The sequence below is a fragment of the Canis lupus genome, chromosome 30 (assembly GCF_011100685.1).
Source record: "Canis lupus familiaris isolate Mischka breed German Shepherd chromosome 30, alternate assembly UU_Cfam_GSD_1.0, whole genome shotgun sequence".
In the NCBI taxonomy this organism is placed as follows: Eukaryota; Metazoa; Chordata; class Mammalia; order Carnivora; family Canidae; genus Canis; species Canis lupus.
The window spans coordinates 9,131,438-9,149,431 of NC_049251.1; the positions used below are offsets into that span (position 1 = coordinate 9,131,438).

Consider the following 17,994-nt stretch of genomic DNA (forward strand, 5'->3'; position numbering starts at 1 on the left):
CTATGGGGTTGTAATGTTAAATCGTGCTAGAGAGTGACATTTGAGCAAGGTTTGAAGGACCTCTTGTCCCTGTCTGAGTCACCTTCTGATTTTACCTGGTATTAAAGAAGAACTTCCAAGCACAGGGTCTCCACTTGAACTTCTTGTGTCCTGCTGCCAATATGTGCTGCTGTGTTCATTGCTCATCCCACGCTCCTTTTGTTTCTGCCTTCTGGAAGATGGAGAGTGGTAGGAGGCAGATCCTGTGGGAATGCTGGGCTCTTGGTGATGGCAGCAGGCCTGGACCTGTCCATGGAAGGGGTGTGTTGAGGGCTTGGCCCTTCCCGGTTCAGAGGAGCTCCTGGGCAATGGGCCCAGCACCTGGTACTGGGGCTCCACCACGTGACTCCCAGGCTGAGGTCCTGGGGGACTGAGGCCTCCTTGTCTCTCTGCACCTGCACCCTGGGGTTCTGAATTATAGGACTCATCCAGTTGGGCCAGCCTAGCCCTTGTCATGGATTTGGGCCAGCAGTGCTACAGGGCACACGTACAAATGACTGCCTGCAGTGCTGGGTGAGGGCAAGAGCCCCCCGGGGAGGGGGGGTAGACTGGGGTGGGGGCACTGAGGCGGAGGGCCAAAGACTGATGCAACTGCACCCCACCCTCCTCTCCCCAGTAGACTGGGGAGCTTGCTCAAGGTCGGAGAAGACTGAGGTGGCTCCTCTATCAGGGTCGTTGAGGTCTCTTCTCTTGGGAGAACTCAGCCAGCGGGGCACAGTGGGAACCTTGGATGTCTTTGCCAAGTTCTGTCCTCACTTGGGCATCTGCATTATTGTCCCTACAAGTGGAGCTGTGACACAGCTCTTTCCTCCTCTTTCTCTGTGTTGGGAGGTTTCCATATTTGAATAATTAAAAGTAAAAATTTCAGCTTAGAGATCTATGTCTGTGTGTTTCCCTCCTTTGCACATTTCTCTCCTTTGTGTGACTCCTCCATGCGGTACCTGAGAATTTTCCAGGCTATTCTGGAGGAGGTGTATGAGGGAGGGAGTCAGAGAAGGGAAGGGTTGCCTCACAGCCAGTCATCTCCCTCTCTACACCGTATTTTTACACACACTCACTGCTCTCCTTCCTCCTCCCACCATGGAGCTGAACGTACCAGGAGGTTGAAACAAGATGTTGTAGTCCAGCAAGACTCAGAATTTGTGTGCAGTGACTTAGAAAGTGTATAAGCAGTCTGATGCACTACCCTTGGAAAGTCACAATGCTGGTTCGGGATGATGGGCTTAAAGGAAAACTCAAAAGTGTATTATAGAGCCTATCACCAATTTTTCTGGATTTGGAATTTGGCTGGTTGGAATTTGTGTCAGGTCGGGTTGAGTCAGATCAGCTCTCAGCTGAAGCCCCGTGCCATGGTTTGTGTGTAGCTGTTCAGGAAGTTAGGTAACTTGTAACCACTCAGACTAGAGATCACTGCTAGAGAGATGAGCCTGTAGAAACGGGCCTCCTCAGTAGGTCGGCACAGATAACAAAAAAGCTAGAAAACATCAGTTGGCCCAAAAACTTCATGGTGGTGGAAGGCTGGTGTGTGCATGCGTGTGTGTGATTTTTCATACACTGAATAAAGTATTAAAATCTAAATATCAAAATCTATGACCTTGGGATTATAACAGCCATCGCTTTCATCTGCCCTGTTCTGATTTCCAAATCCTGTAGCCCAAATCCTTTTTACCCTCCAAGTGCCCCAATCTTTCCCTCTTCTCACAGGTTCCTGGCCCGGCACCCTGCATGTTAGGTCAGTGTGTTTCACGTCTCTCATCTCCAACTTTGCTTTTCTCTTCTTCCCTCAACTCACTCTACTCCGCATTCCCTAGAGCACTGCTTCTGGAATCCTTATTCCCTTTGGCTTTAGCTAAGTGCCCTTGAGCCAGCTACCTTACTGCTCTGATTTCGGTTCTCCATCTGTAAAGTGGGGATAATTGTACTAAGAGTCACAAGGTTATTGTAAGGATTAGCTAAAAACAGACATCCAGGCTGCTTGGCAGAGTGTCTGCTACCTAGAAAGTGCTTGATAAATGGTAACTCTTATTACCAAGCCCCTTGAGCGAGAGCAGAGGATTGGTTACTAAAGGAACTGGAAGCCTTCATGTTTAGAATTCACTGAAACTTTTTTAAGAAAGATTTTATTTATTTACTTGACAGAGGGAGAGAGACAGAGAGGGAGGGAGAAAATGATCAGGGGGGAGGAAGAGCAACAGGAGAGGGGGAGAGCAACAACTCCTCACTGAGCCAGGAGCCTGCTTGATCCCAGAACCCTGGGGTCATGATCTGAGCCCGAAGGCAGACACTTATCCAACTGAGCCACCCAGGTGCCCTAGAGTTCACTGGAACTCTTATGTGGTGCTTTTTAGCTTAGCTAGGAGATGGCACTTCCATTTTCCTTCTGTGCTTCTCTACTGCTGTCCTAGACACTTAGTTTCTCTCTCAGCACTCCTCCCATCTCTTCCTTGCTACCTTGAGAGAATGAAAATGCAGATATTTTCTTTTCCTAAACTTAATCTAGCTCTCCTTTCCTGGCTGCCTTCCCAGAACAAAAAATAAAGCCTCCTTTGAAGTTTTTACCATTATTGAGGTCCTAACAGGACTTACCTCCATTCTTCCAAAGGAAAAACCTGACAGTCCCTTAGTACCTCGTTCCCCATTGCCAGGGGCCCCCCTTGCAGCCTCCTTTCCATGCTTAAGTAGTAGTAATATTAAGATTTGCCACTTGTTTGGCTCCTACTATGTATCAGAAAAAATCATTTATTCATCGCAGAAGTCCTAGAGCTAGATCTGAGTATCTCCTTTATTATAGATATAAGTCAACATGCTTGTGCCATATCCAGGGTCACCGAGCTGTACATAGGAGAACAAGGGCTTCAAACCCTGGTCTCTGCCTCTGAAGCGTACAGTGTCCCTAACTACCCCAACAGTGCCTCTGAGGATCCAGAGGTCTGCAGTCCCTCTTTCCAAAGAAGACAAGTGGGGCATGGAGTAGGGAGATCTGGGCCTACTGATGCCCCACAGGACCAAGCTAGTGGACCAAGGGAGGCATTTTCCCATTCAAATGGTTCTTGAGCAACTGCAGTGGGCCAGCCTCTGCTGGCACAAGAGGCAAAGCAGTCAGGAGAACCAGACCCAGTTCCCATTCTTGGGAAAGGCATGTTCTGGCGGGAGGGTCATCAAAAATAAATGTAAAATTACAGCTGTGATAAAGGTTGCAAAAGATTGATATGCTGTGCTTGTTATGAGAGCTATAATATACTGAGGCCATTTGACCTGAGATCTGAAGGAGGACTAAAGATTAACTAGTTGGAAAAGGGAGAGAAGAATGTTCTAGATAAGGGAAACAGTTCCTGTAAAGGGGCATGGCAGGTTAAAGAGAGCGAAAGACTGGTTGGAGCATGGTTCAGGGTGAAGCTGTAGGGTGGGCAGGGGTCATACCACCCAGGGCCTTCATGAGTACTTGAAGGAGTTTGGTTTTAGAAGCCCCCTAGGGCTCATCTTCCAGGAATGATGCAATCAGATCAGACATGCCTGTGTGTTTGATATGAAGTGCATTGGAAGTCAGGAGGAGGTCTGGGAGTCCTGGCTCTGCTCTTTCTAGGAACTTTCTGAGCCTAGACTTCCTCATCTCAAAATTCTGGAGGGTTGGACTAGGTGAAATTTAGTCATCTAGCACAGTGCATTTAATTCCTTCCGTCCTTCCTTCCAGCTCTAAGGTTCTATGAGTCTGTCTGTTTGGAGGAATTAGGCTCCTTGTATCCTGGACTGCCCCTAACAGAAGCTGGGCAAGTGTGCATGGGGGTGTGTGTGTGTTCGGGAAGGGGGAGGGACAGTGATGGGGCACTGGGAAACCCAGTGATGGGTTTCCAAGGCCATCTGACTTTTGTTGTATGTTTAAGGGAAGCAGGAGACTAGAAGTTGGTGTAAGGAGAGAAAGGAGAACAAGGAAAGATGAGCAGATGGAGAGAGAAGAAAGGAAACAGGACGGATTTGGGGAGGGGTTAGAGGAGATGTGACTCAAGAATTCCAAAGCTGTTTGTTGCTCAGCCTGGCAGTTCTGGGCATACCTACCTAGTGTACCTCCGAGATCCCTGCGTCCCCAGAGATTACCTGTGGACTGTGCATATTGAAATGGTTTATGGAGCCTAATACGCTAAGCACTCACCAGCAGCTGTACTTGCCTTTGCTTCAAGCTTCTAGCAGGCAGTGGGTTTCCAATTAAATAAGACTGGTCTGGGGGATGTTGCCCTCTGCTCATTCTGTCCTCATCCCCTGACCTGGCATAGCAGGCCCCACGCTTGCTCTTGTCAGCTACTTCATTAGTAAATGAAGCAGTGAGGCAGGAGGGGCGATGGGCCCAGGCCTGCTAACAGCCACGGAGCCTAAGGGAGAACACTGCCTGGCTACAGCTTTGGACTTCCGGCCATGGCTCCTACCACCTGGCCTCCTCTGGAGGCTCCTACCACCTTGAACTGCCTCTGGAAAGTCAGTCTGAACCTGATACTGTCCACTCTTGCTGCCTGGTTGGAGAGGGTACTTCCACCCTTCTCTGCACAGCAGGCAGGCAGGCAGGCAGGCAGGTGAAGTCTCTGATTGTCTTCTGGTAGTCTAGAGGGCCCTTATGGGATTCTCAGGGCGGGGCTCAGGAGTTCCAAGGCACTGAACAGGCCTCCTCAGGCCCTCTTGGGCTCTCTCTGCCCTTTCTCCTAGTCTTACTGAGCCTCCCTGCAGTTCCAGCCTCATGCCTTCCAACCCATTCTTCATCATCTGACACATAGAGGGTGTGGGGTCTACTCCTGCCAGGTACACATGTGGGTGCACACCTGAGAGGCCTAACCCCTCCTTGGAGCACAAACGCTTGTCATACATGTGGCTCCAAGCCTGTGAACTGGCTGTATGCCTGTGACCTGCTTTGCTCAAATCACATGTACTCTTCTCTCTTGCACCCCTTCCTGAGCTCTGTGTAAGGTCTATGGGGCAGCTGGAGTCCTTGCTGCCATTTGTGGGTATGACCAGAGATGGTGCTGGTGCTTAGGGACCTAGTGGGATAGGCTTCCAGGGAGCCTCCATCCTAATGGGGCTGCAGAGATAGGCCCTGGTGGGTGGGGAAGAGAAGCAAGAATAGGTTGCTAGAAAGCAGTCAGTTGCCCTTGGTAGCAAGCAGAGCTCCTTTGAACTTGCTCTATGCAGCTCCCTGTGCTGAGTGACCGGAATTCCCAGGTACCCTGCGTGCTCCCGGGGAGCTATGGTTTGGTGCTAAGTCTGTTGTCTCACTCATCTTCCCAGGTGTGTGGTCGTGCTGTTCAATCCCCGGAAACACAAACAGCACCACATCCTCAACAGTTCCAGGTAAATGGGTCTGGGCCCTCAGGAAGTACCTCCCTTCCCTGGGAGCTGTGAGAATGGCACTCTCTGGGGTCTTTGTAGCTCTGCGGACTGGGGCCTGCTTGGGCCCCAGGACTGATAACAAAATGGCACATGTACATTGATGTTTGCTGATCTTGCCTTTTGAGGGGATTCTGTGGGAGCCAGGCTTAGGCCAGGCTGTCAATGCCCTTCTGAGCCTGCCTCATGTCTTGTAGGAAGACCATCACTGCCCTCGCCTTTTCCCCTGATGGCAAGTACTTGGTCACTGGAGAGGTGAGTGAAGAAAGGAGGCTGCAGTCCTCTGAGAAGGGTGGGTGTCCTGGCCTCAGCAGAGAGCTATATGGTCCTTGGCCTAGTTAGGAGTGCTGCCGCTTTGGCTTCCTGGACAGATACTAAATTCTAGTTTTTCCTCTACCTGAAAACAGTGGTTCTTAAGCTTTACTGAGCACCAGAATCATCTGGATTGCTTGGTGAAGTGCACATTGCCAGGCCCACCCCCAGAGTTTCTGATTCGTAGGTCTGCAATGGAACCACAAAATTTGCATTTCTTACAAGTTCCCGCATGCTGACTCTGCTGGTTTGGAAAGCAGGCTTTGGAAACCACTGCCTTAAAATGTTCCTTATCCCCAGAGGCCCCCTGCTGGGCATATGAGGACTACCTCTACCTTCTCAGGCTTTGCGGGGAGGCAGAGGCAGAGAAATAGGCCTGAGTGGTAGTGGTTATCAGAATCACTCAAGGAGTTTTGAACAAATACAGAGGTGCACACCCTGAAACAGAGATATTGAACAAAATCTGGGGCTATTTTCCCCCAGATAATCATTGTTGTCCTGAGATATTTATCATGTTTTTTGTTTTTTTTTAAACCTTTGCTCTGTATAGCACTCTGTTCTTGACTCTTGGCCAAGAGAGATTGTGTGTAGTAGTTGGGGAGATAAGGGCCCTCACTCTGAAAGGCCTGGGGAGGTTATATGCATCTGCCCTCACTTCTAGTTCTTGCTTCCCTGCAGAGTGGGCACATGCCTGCCGTGCGTGTTTGGGATGTGGCTGAGCATAGCCAGGTGGCAGAGCTGCAGGAGCATAAGTATGGTGTGGCTTGTGTGGCCTTCTCCCCTAGCGCCAAGTACATTGTCTCTGTGGGCTACCAGCACGACATGATCGTCAATGTCTGGGCCTGGAAGGTGAGTGGACTGGGTGGGCTGGCCTGACAGCTTCATGGGGGTTCATGGGCCAGTTGGGGAGCCAGGAAATTGCTGATTTGAACCCCTTCACTCTGTTGATCTCATTCCAGAAAATAGCCTGAAGCAGAAAAAAGCAACTGTGTAGCCAAGTGTGTTGGTAGAAGGGAGCTGGCTAGCTTTATGTCTTTGAGGATCTCCAGGGGAAAGGAATCATCTCTTCAACTCTTCTAGAAAGAAAGTCTCTCTCCCTTCTTTTTCTGACCAAAAAATCTTGGAAAGGTTATTTTATTTTATTTTATTTTTTTAAGATTTTATTTATTTATTTATGAGAGACACAGAGAGAGAGGGGCAGAGACACAGGCAGAGGGAGAAGCAGGCTCCATGCAGGGAGCCCGATTCGGGACTCAATCCCAGGTCTCATCCCATGTCTCCAGGACTACACCCTGGACTGAAGGTGGCGCTAAACCACTGAGCTACCGGGGCTGCCCGAAAGGACCATTTATTTATTTATTTATTTATTTATTTACATTTTAAAAAAAGATTTTATTTATTCATGAGAGACACACACGGAGAGAGAGGCAGAGACACAGGCAGAGGGAGAAGCAGGCTCCATGCAGGGAGCCTGATGTGGGACTCGATCCCGGGTCTCCAGAATCATACCCTGGGCTAAAGGCGGCCCTAAACCGCTGAGCCACCCTGGGCTGCCCAAGAACCATTTTTTTAAAGTGCAGATCCTATCTAGCCCCTTCTCCACCCTCTCAGCCTCTTTCTTCTTAGCCCCAAGGGGCACAATTTTGATTCTTCCTTTGGCTTTCCCTCCAGAAAAACATTGTGGTGGCCTCCAATAAGGTGTCGAGTCGGGTGACAGCAGTGTCCTTCTCTGAAGATTGCAGCTACTTCGTCACTGCAGGCAACCGGCATATCAAATTCTGGTACCTTGATGACAGTAAGACCTCAAAGGTGAGCTGCTGAAGCTGGATGGAGCCACAGGGCCAGAGCCTGCTTGGCCAGACCCTGTATCACTTGGGCCCCTCTCAGCAGCTGTATAGAAGTTCTGGGTGAGCCAGGTGCTGTGTGGGCTGAGGAGTGGTCTCAAAGAGAGGGGGGGTGCTCGCTGTTCCTCCTCCCTCTCCCCAGGGCCTAGCTTGCTGGGGCAGGCTCCGGGGTGGATGGGCGGCAGCAGTGGTGCATCTCCACAGGTGAATGCCACCGTGCCTCTGCTAGGCCGTTCGGGGCTGCTGGGAGAGCTTCGGAACAACCTGTTCACTGACGTGGCATGTGGCCGAGGGAAGAAGGCCGACAGCACCTTCTGCATCACATCCTCGGGGCTGCTGTGCGAGTTCAGCGACAGGAGGCTTTTGGATAAGTGGGTGGAGCTGAGAGTAAGCACCTCTGGCCCCATGGGTAGGGGCTGGCTGCCCATGTGTCAGCTCAGGGGAGATCTGATGCTTCTGGCTCTGTAGCAGGGGACTCATGCCTCATGCATGCAGGAGACTGCAGGAGAGAGGAGTTTGGGGGAGCCAGAACTTGGCCTAGTTCCATGGAGATCTATATAACTCCCTCCTCTCTGCTTTCTCTTTCCACCTTTCTTTTCCCTGCTTCCCTCTTCTGCTCAGAATACAGACAGCTTCACAGTAAGTGGTGCTTAGATCCTCCTGTCTTTCTCATGCTGTTTCTTTCTCTTTGCTGGGCTCTTTCTACTTTGTCTTCTTTGTCAAAACCTCTTGTGCCTTAGAAGGGTCCCTGGCCTCCATCCCCCAACTGCACGTGGCTATGGGCCCTCTGGCCACCTGCTGCTGGAGGGAGGGGCATCTCTAGATAACAGCTGAGGGGCTCAGGCCAGAGCAGCTGGGCAGCTTTCTCCTTGCTCCTGCCTCGGCTGGTCTGTCCTCTTGGCAGGCGACTGTTATGGAGGGATTGGGCAGGTGACCCTTGCTGACTTGAGCCCCTCTGCCTGCAGACCACTGTGGCGCACTGCATCTCTGTGAGCCAAGACTACATCTTCTGTGGCTGTGCTGATGGCACTGTGCGCCTCTTCAATCCCTCTAACCTGCACTTCCTCAGCACACTGCCCCGGCCCCATGCCCTGGGGACAGACATTGCCAGCGTCACTGAGGCCAGGTGAGCTATGTGGGTCTGCTGCCTCCACTCAGATCCTCACTCTGGGCCCAGCCTTCCCTGGTTGTGCTTCAGGAAACAAAGTGAAGAGTGTATCAGTGCCCCAGTGATTGCCAGAGGAACACCTCTGTAGACCTACAAATTTGGTTAATGGATACTGTTTGCCACTGAGGAGACCTCACACTGTGGGGAACCAGGGAGTTTCTCAGTAAGTGGGTGTTAGGGCTTATTGTATGATCTGGACTTGAATTCGGTGATTTTAGGAATGGTTCCAGGGATTGAAGTTTTGCTCTGGTTAGGTGCTGTCAGGAAGTCGAGGCAGTTCCACAATTGGATATCTTAATAATCTTTATCTACGAGGTAGAAGGGAAGGTATGGGGCTAGAGCTGTAATTGGTAAAGAAGCAGCAGTCAATCACGATAGAAGGGAATGGAAATGTTTGGTCATGTTAGTGGTTTGTTGTACAGTGATGTGCATTTATCTTCACTCTCAGACACGATTATGGGGGGGGGGTGTCTTGCTTTTGTTCGACTGTCATGGCCGCAGAGTTACCTCGTCTGATTTTGGTGTTCTTGGCATTGTTTGTGTTTCTCATGAGAACACGATGGTCCAACAGCCAGTGTCAGATTAGCTCCCTACTGACAGCTGTCAGAGGCTGCTTTTTTCTTTCTCAAGCAGTTACTACCCCCTGCAGGTCTGGAGAGGGCTTGCCATGCTCACTCTCCTTCCTTTGTGGTTTGGCTTGTTTCATTCTTTTCTTTTCTTTTCTTTTTTCTTTTCTTTTCTTTTCTTTTCTTTTCTTTTCTTTTCTTTTCTTTTCTTTTCTTTTCTTTCTTTTCTTTTTTTTCTTTTTTCTCTTTTCTTTTCTTTTCTTTTTAAGATTTTATTTATTTATTTGAGAGAGTGCGCACAAGCAGGAGGGAGGGGAGAGAGAGAGGGAGAAGCAGGCTTCCCGCTGAGCAGGGAGCCGATGCAGGGCTTGATGCCAGGACCCTAGGATCATGACCCAAGCCAAAGGTGGACACTTAACCAACTGAGCCACCCAGGCACCCCCAATCCTTCATTTCATCAGCTCTTTACTCATTATTTGCCCTGTCCTCTCTTCCCCACAGTCGCCTCTTCTCTGGGGTGGCCAACGCCAGGTATCCAGATACCATTGCCTTGACCTTTGATCCTACCAATCAGTGGCTGTCTTGTGTATACAACGACCACAGCATTTATGTTTGGGATGTGAGGGACCCCAAAAAAGTGGGCAAGGTGTACTCGGCTCTCTATCATTCCTCTTGCGTCTGGAGTGTGGAGGTATGTATGTGGGCTGGGCTGGCTTGGCCTGGGACTGACTAGGTTTGCTGGGGTACTATGTGAGGTGGGAATTGGGGATCCCTGAGCATAAAGTTATATTCCTGCTGCCTCCTTGTTTCTCCAGCAACATTCTTGTGTATCCACAAATCTTCAGATGGGTCCCACGGATTGAGCTTGAATTTTAGTGCTTATGTATCTCAGGCTTCTTCCATTGTATGCCTGTCTCTCCTTAGCTTTGCTTCATCATAAGCTGGCTGATCTTGGACAAGTTACTGACTTCAGTCTCAATTTCCTGAACTATAAATTGATGTATCTGATTTATCTAGTTGTCCTAAGAATTAATTGAAATGATATTAGTGGAGACATGGAAGGATGCTTGGCTAAGTGGTTTGCCTGTAGTGATTATAGAGAGTATCTGATATAATGGCTTGTTTACCATGTGACAAACACTGGGCTAAGTGCCAGCCAGTGTTCTCTCTTTAACCTCACTCTCTTCCATGTCTTCAGGCAGGTAAAGGACTGCCCCCTAACTGGAGAGCTGACTTTGTTCCCTCTGGCCCTCAGGTTTACCCCGAAGTGAAGGACAGTAACCAGGCCTGCCTGCCCCCTAGTTCCTTTATCACCTGTTCCTCAGACAATACCATCCGCCTGTGGAACACGGAGAGCTCCGGAGTGCACGGCTCCACCCTGCACCGAAACATCCTCAGCAATGTGAGCCTTGGGCACAAACTCCATACTTAGGCCTCATATCCCCTCAGCCTTCATACCTCCTTCTCAGGAACTGGGTACCCAGATTTTGATCTGCCCAGCTTGGATTTGGCCGGGCTCCTCGGGCCAGGGGTTTATCTTGTCCAGCATTCTTCCCCCTTGCAGCTGTACTAGGTCAGGCTTGCCTTATCCACCTCCCTTCCTGGCCTGCTCCACTAGGACCTCATTAAGATCATCTATGTGGATGGGAACACTCAGGCCCTGCTGGACACTGAGCTGCCTGGAGGAGACAAAGCCGACACGTCCCTGATGGATCCCCGTGTGGGCATCCGCTCTGTGTGTATCAGCCCCAACGGACAGCATCTAGCTTCTGGGGACCGTGTAGGCACGCTTAGGTAATGCCAAGCCTGAAGTGGTCCTGACTGCCTCCCACAGTGCAGGCTGGAGGGGATGAGGTCCTGAAGGACAGAGCTTTAGAAACATTGGCTCAAAATGATTGGGGAACAAGATGTCTATATACAAGGGAAATATAATAACTTTATGATGAAGAAACCCAGCAGAAACCATCCTAACCATGTGATTAAGCTTAGCATCCTCATATCAGGATCACAAAGCCTGTACATAATATGACTCACTAAGAAGGACATAATATGATTTCTGTGGTTTTCTTGTCCCAAATGCATAAACTCAGTCTAATCATGGGGAAACACCAGGCAGACTCAGGACAGAGTCATCAGTACTCTTCCAAAGAGTATTGGAGAGTGAGCAATACTCCTCAAAAGCATCAAGGTCATGAAAGATAAGGAAAGATTGAACTGTCACCGACTATAGGAGACTAAGGAGAAATTATAACTAAGTACAGTTTGGACTCTTGATAGGATCCTGAATTCAGGAAAAAAGATTGTGGAAAAACGTGAAATTAAAATAAAATTTTAATTAATAGCACTGTACCAACGGAAACTTCCTGGTTCTGATATTTGAACTGTTAACATGGAAAATCTCTGTACTCAATGCCACTCTTCTGTATGCCTAACAGTTCAAAAATAAATAAAAATGTAATTTTAAAAACAGGTTTGAGGGAGAAGATAGAGCAGAGGATGGAGGGTGAGTCTTTCCTGCTGTAATCTGGCAATGACCTCTTCCCTCTACTCACCTTTGCAGGGTGCATGAGCTGCAGTCCTTGAGTGAGATGCTAAAGGTAGAGGCCCATGACTCAGAAATTCTGTGCTTGGAGTACTCTAAGCCAGACACAGGTAAGAAGGATGCCTGGTATCTAGCCCAGAGTGGCACAGGGCTCCTCTAGTCCTGCTAGTGCCACTTGCATCTGTCCTGGCTCTTGAATGTAGGACTAAACATTGTTTAAAGCACTGGGTGTCTTCATGGGTTTAGAGGAGGACAGCTTCCCTTCCTGCTCCATGGTTCACTTGGCTTAGAGTTGTGGGGCTCAGTTCCTGTGGGCCTTTTGCTGGGCCCAGATGGAGGCCTGCTCTGGGCACTCACAGGCTGATGGAGTTCTTTCATCCCCAGGTCTGAAGCTGCTGGCATCAGCGAGCCGGGACAGGCTCATCCATGTGTTAGATGCTGGCCGTGAGTATAGCCTGCAGCAGACGTTGGATGAGCACTCATCCTCCATCACTGCTGTCAAGTTTGCAGGTGGGGGCAGGGCAATTGAGATACATCTTGCCACCTACTACTAACATCCTCCATCCCCACCCCAACTGCCCCCAGCCTCCTGCCTCCATGAGGAGGGTGTGCAGGTCACAGGGGGGTGTTGGACAGCAGCTAGGAGGCCTGGGGCCAGGAAGGCGAGTGGAATGTAGACTCTTTGTCTAGGGAACCCTCAGGCAGACAGCTTGCCTGAGGATAGAGAATGGCTAGCTTAGGTTTGGAGAGAAGCATCCTGATTTAATTAGTTGTCTGGGTCATGTAGAAAGCTCAGCAGTGGGGTAATAGAGGAAGGGCTGGCCCCCTTTTGGTGAAAGCAGTGGGAAGAGCTAGGACCCCCTCTTCCATAGCCAGCGATGGGCAAGTCCGCATGATCAGCTGTGGAGCAGACAAGAGCATTTACTTCCGCACTGCACAGAAGGTGAGGGTATGGGGCTTCCCTAAATGGGGAGGGGTTGGGAGGTGGGGGTTTCTACCTTTTCCCCAGCTGAGGTTGTAAGAGTTGAAGGGGGGTGAAAGCAGGGCTCTCTGGGCCTGTTGGGCCCACACGCTCTACCCTTGCAGTCTGGAGATGGAGTACAGTTTACACGGACACACCATGTGGTACGGAAGACGACTCTCTATGATATGGATGTGGAGCCCAGCTGGAAGTACACAGCCATTGGCTGCCAGGACCGAAATATTCGGTGGGCATCCTCTTCTCCAACCATCTGATTGCATTCCTTCATGCCTGAGGGGGTCAGCTCTAGGTAGCTCTCTCCCCACTTCTATCTTTTTTGTCCAGGTCTTTGTGCCCCCTTGAACCTACAGGGCACTTTGCCGTACCTGAGAGGTGGTGTAGCCCCTTTGGTGTTGGGGAGTGGCTCCCAGAGAAAACAGGGCTGGGACTGAATGCAGGGGTCTCTGCCACCCAGCAGTGCTTGATCATGGCCTCCTCATGTGAGCAAGAGTATGCTTCTTTACAGGATCTTTAACATCAGCAGTGGGAAGCAAAAGAAGCTGTTTAAAGGGTCACAGGGTGAGGATGGCACTCTGATTAAGGTAAGGGCCCAGGAGGAATTGCCCTGGGCCAGAGAAAGGCATGACAGATATACTAGGTGGAAAGGGACTGGTGCTGCCCTGTCCTCTGCCAGCTGTGTGTCCCATCCCTAGGTGCAGACAGACCCCTCGGGGATCTACATTGCCACCAGCTGTTCTGACAAGAACCTTTCCATTTTCGACTTCTCTTCAGGCGAGTGTGTGGCCACCATGTTTGGCCACTCAGGTGAGTGTCGTTGCCCCAGTACTCTACTGCTGGAACTTTACTCTTTCTTCTTTTACTTTCTTGGGAGCTAGCAGAGCTGTCTGCCCCTCCCTTCCAACCAACCATCCACTTCCACTGTTGGGACAGGGCTTGGCTGGGACTTTAGGGAAGCTCAGAGGCCATATTCTTTGTTCCTCACAGAGATTGTCACTGGCATGAAGTTTAGTAATGACTGCAAACATCTCATCTCTGTGTCAGGAGACAGGTGAGCAGAAGCCCACTTCCCTGACATACAGATTTTTCCTGAGATATACACACACTCTTCCCCCTCCCCTCTCTTTGCATTAGTGATGTCTCTTGGGAATAGGGCTGAGCAGGGATATTTCTTGGTTGGGCCTGATGTGGCACTGGAGGGTGGCTCTGGTCTTCTTGCTGACCCATAGAGAAGGGGAACTAGTGGGGTTCCACTCCAGAGGCCTAACCTCTCTCTCCCTCACCTGCCTCTGTGGCTCTACCCAGCTGTATATTTGTGTGGCGCCTGAGCTCTGAGATGACCATCAGTATGAGGCAGCGTCTGGCTGAACTGCGCCAGCGTCAGCGTGGAGGCAAGCAGCAGGGACCATCTTCTCCCCAAAGAGCTGCAGGACCCAACAGGTGAGAACAGAGTATGAATATGGGCTAGTGGTGGGTGGCCATCTAGACTGCTTGCTGCCTCAGTGCTTCCCCTTCTCGCTCTGGACTTGCCATTCACCTGTACCTCCTGACTCCTGGATCGCCCAACACCTGTTTCTTACCTGAAGACCCATGAAGGTTGTTCCTCTTCCTGCATTGAGTTTCTTCTCTCCATGGCCTTCCTTGTCTTGGACTCAGGCATGAGGCGCCATCGATGCTATCTCCTGGACCAGCTTTGTCATCAGACAGTGACAAGGAGGGAGAAGATGAGGGCACCGAAGAAGAAGAACTTCCAGCTCTGCCCATCCTTGCCAAGGGTACCAAAAAAGAGCCAGGTATGTGGATGTCTGGAGTAGGGCCAGATAGGCACCAGTTGGCACAGTAGCTACATATGCCCTTTCTGGGGCCAGGGGTGGAGAGCAGGGCTAACCGAGGAAACCAGAGCATCACTGTGGCCACCCAGGGGTATGAGCTGGTGCAGTGCCAGGGCTCTGGGTGTGTGGGCAGGAGACACTCTCTCTGACTGCTTTGCCTGTCTCTGTCTAGCCTCAGTGCCCAGCCCAGCCCTGCCCCGAAGCTTGTCCCACTGGGAGATGAGTCGGGTGAGTCACCATTGTTAAAAATGCCCTTCCAAGGTCACAGGGCTGGAGGAGGGTAAAAGCAGGTCTCTCTGGGCTTGCCGGCATGTTGTACCCCTCGTGTCCAAGGAAGGGCCTTGTGGGAGAGTTTGAGCAGCTTGGCTGGTCCCAGATTAGGGATGATGAAGCCTCGGGAGTCTCCTTCTTGTGGGCCAGGTGGGGTGGCCTGCAAAGGCTAGTCACCACTAGAAGAAGTGCTCCATCTTTTCAGCTGCCTGGGGGGCCTGGGAGTAAATGTGAATGAAGAACAGGTTGAGATAAGGAGTAGACAAGGGGGGCCTGAGCCAAACAGAGCTATAGATCAAGGGGAGCGCCTGGGTGGCTCATTCAGTTAAGCGTCTGACTCTTGGTTTCAGCTTGTGATGATCTCAGTGTCATGGGATCAAGCCCCAAGGGCCCCCATTTTGGGCCCCTTGTTGGGCCCTGCTTAGGGCTCCACACTGGATCAGAGGAGAGTTTGCTTGTCCCTCTCCCTCTTCCTTTGCCCTGCCCCCTTGTGCCCATGCATGCACGTGTGCACACTCTCTCAAGTAAGTAAATATATACACACATACATAAAATATTTTTAAAAACCTGAAGTTCAAGAACATCAAAGTTTCAAAGAGTGGAAATCTTGAGAAACTGTAGTTCTAAAGACTCTAGGTTGGGGGTGAGGTCAGAACTTCCAGAGCAGTTATTTAGAAGGAAAGGGCCATGAGAGGACCAGTAACTGGGCTGCTACTTCAGAGCAGCCAGAAGGAGGATAAGGGCTGTCTGTGCAAGTCCCACAGCAGTCCAGCCCTCACTTGTGCCTTGTCAAGACTTCACATGGCAACACCTTCCTTGTCAGTAGCAGTTCCGTGGATTGGTGGTGTTGTGGGGCCTCTAGTGCCTTCTGACCAAGCCAGGGACTCAAGGTTGGACTACTGGTTTGTCCTTGATGCTGTGACTAGACCTGGGACTGTCCTCAGAATAAGGGACGTTTTAGAGATTACCAGCTATGAGATGTCTGTGACACCAGGTGAAGGCTGAGACTGGAAGGTCTAAGGGCGTAGAGTGAAGCTAAGAGCATGAACTCTGGAGCAGACCACTTGAGTTGTAACCTCAACCAAGCAGGCCACTCACTGTCCGTGGGACTAGATAAATTACCTAAGCCAACTGTGCTTTAGTTTTCCCAGCTATAAAAATGAGGATAATAAAACCTACTTCATAGGGTTGTGGGGATTAAATGAGTGAATACGTGTACATAAGGTGCATGGCACACAGTGATCTATTAGTGTTTGCTGATACTACTGTATGGTGGTTGTGACCACTCCCCCACCCCTGCCTCACATCAGGCACAGGAGACGGTGGAGTTCCTGGCCCCAGTGCCTGCAGCCAACCAAGGACCCAGAAGAAGGGGCCGCTGGGCTCAGCCAGGTGTGGAGCTGAGTGTCCGCTCCATGCTGGACCTGCGGCAGCTAGAGACAATGGCCCCAAGCCCTCGAGGCACTAGCCAAGACTTGCTGGCCATGACCCCATCTTGTCCTGGGAAGCATGGTCAGCAGGCCCCTGAAACCTCACATACTAGCCAGGTAAGCCGGCTTTCTCCTAGCAGCCTAGAGATCTCCAAGCAGCCTTAGCCAGCCTTATACCAACATCTGGGGCCTGAGCACTGGACCAGCTCTGCTTGCTCTGCTCCTGTGGCACATGGGTAACCTGGATTGCAAAGGTTCATAATGGCTAAGTTGTATGGTCTGGTGATTGGGGTGGTACCCTTTGTCCTGGGCCAGGTTTCTTGCAGGGCTCATCATATTAAGTGGTGGCTAGAGGTTGGCAGCCTGGTGTATGACAGATTATAGTTATACGAGAAACTCAAGAACATTAGCTAGAATTCTCCTCAGCTTCCTCCAGAATTGATGCACATCAAATCCTTGCCCACTTCCACGTCTTTTCCCATTAGCAACCTCAGTTAACGCCTCTTTGTGTGTTCCCAGAACGAAAAGCCCCCTCGGCCTCAGGCCTCCCAACCCTGTTCCTGTCCCCACATTATTCGATTGTTGTCCCAAGAGGAAGGGGTATTTGCCCAAGATCTGGAGCCTGCACCCATCGAAGATGGTATTGTCTACCCGGAGCCGAGTGACAGCCCCACCCTGGATACCAGGCAAGGGTCCTTCCCTCACCAGACCTCAGGGGCCATGCGGTATTTCCCAGACTTCCCTTCCCTGAGTGTTCCTTAATTAGGGGAGGACTGGCTCAGGTTCCTCAGGGCTCGCTCACCACTTTGCCCTGCCACATCCCCAGTCCCACTTCCAGGTTGGGGAGAAAAAAGAAGCCAGGTGTTAGTGAGGCTGCTCAGTCCTGCTAACTGCCTCTTCTTTCCTCTGCTCGCCTTCCTGGAAGTGAGTTTCAGGTTCAGGCTCCATCCCGAGGGACCCTGGGAAGAGTGTATCCAGGCAGCAGGGGCTCCGAGAAGCACAGTCCTGACAGTGCCTGCTCTGTGGATTATAGTAGCAGCCGGCTTTCCAGTCCTGAACACCCCAATGAAGGTGAGGCTGCAGCTTTGAGGGAGGTCAGTAGACTGAGGTGAGAGTGGAGCTTCTGGCAATGGGTGGGTGCAGCATGATGCTTCTCTCCCCTTCCCACATCCAGACTCTGAGAGCACGGAGCCCCTGAGTGTGGATGGCATTTCCTCAGACCTCGAAGAGCCAGCTGATGGTGATGAGGAAGAGGAGGAAGAAGAGGGAGGCACTGGCTCCTATGGATTGCAGGAGGGCAGTCCCCATACCCCAGACCAGGAGCAGTTTCTAAAACAGCACTTTGAGACTCTGGCCAATGGGGCTGCTCCAGGTGTGGTCAGAGGCCAGTATATGGTCGGTCACTCTTGTCTGCCCTTCTTCTTTCCTTGCCTGGCTGAGAGGGAGGGTCTAATGGCAGGCCATGCCCTAGGGTTTCCTTCTAGGGGAGGCTGAATCTGGGGCAAGGGCTTGCTTCAATTCATGGTTTCTGTCTCCTTGGTAGGGGGCCCAGTCCGGGTACCAGAGAGGACAGAGTCTCAGAGCATCTCTTCACGATTCCTGTTGCAAGTACAGACTCCCCCGCTCAGGTACCTCTCCCTATAGC

General features: G+C 50.9%; 1 protein-coding gene across 8 annotated transcripts in view; it reads left to right on the plus strand.

The window, feature by feature from the left end:
- MAPKBP1 (mitogen-activated protein kinase binding protein 1) overlaps positions 1–17,994 on the plus strand; it is a 50,420-nt gene that overhangs the window by 29,131 nt on the left and 3,295 nt on the right. For 3 of the 8 annotated variants that reach the window (XM_038580136.1, XM_038580143.1, XM_038580137.1), the window contains exons 4-28: positions 5,308–5,370; positions 5,604–5,661; positions 6,397–6,567; positions 7,390–7,527; positions 7,767–7,949; positions 8,184–8,201; positions 8,528–8,688; positions 9,798–9,987; positions 10,552–10,698; positions 10,915–11,090; positions 11,857–11,948; positions 12,223–12,348; positions 12,711–12,781; positions 12,925–13,046; positions 13,326–13,401; positions 13,513–13,624; positions 13,805–13,868; positions 14,123–14,257; positions 14,474–14,610; positions 14,822–14,877; positions 16,230–16,466; positions 16,869–17,035; positions 17,275–17,420; positions 17,524–17,733; positions 17,893–17,977. In XM_038580136.1, coding sequence (XP_038436064.1) covers positions 5,308–5,370; positions 5,604–5,661; positions 6,397–6,567; positions 7,390–7,527; positions 7,767–7,949; positions 8,184–8,201; positions 8,528–8,688; positions 9,798–9,987; positions 10,552–10,698; positions 10,915–11,090; positions 11,857–11,948; positions 12,223–12,348; positions 12,711–12,781; positions 12,925–13,046; positions 13,326–13,401; positions 13,513–13,624; positions 13,805–13,868; positions 14,123–14,257; positions 14,474–14,610; positions 14,822–14,877; positions 16,230–16,466; positions 16,869–17,035; positions 17,275–17,420; positions 17,524–17,733; positions 17,893–17,977 — 3,141 coding nt within the window. The remainder of the gene's footprint in view (positions 1–5,307; positions 5,371–5,603; positions 5,662–6,396; positions 6,568–7,389; positions 7,528–7,766; positions 7,950–8,183; positions 8,202–8,527; positions 8,689–9,797; positions 9,988–10,551; positions 10,699–10,914; positions 11,091–11,856; positions 11,949–12,222; positions 12,349–12,710; positions 12,782–12,924; positions 13,047–13,325; positions 13,402–13,512; positions 13,625–13,804; positions 13,869–14,122; positions 14,258–14,473; positions 14,611–14,821; positions 14,878–16,229; positions 16,467–16,868; positions 17,036–17,274; positions 17,421–17,523; positions 17,734–17,892; positions 17,978–17,994) is intronic. The other 5 variants (XM_038580138.1, XM_038580141.1, XM_038580142.1 and 2 more) reach the window with 5 other exon arrangements.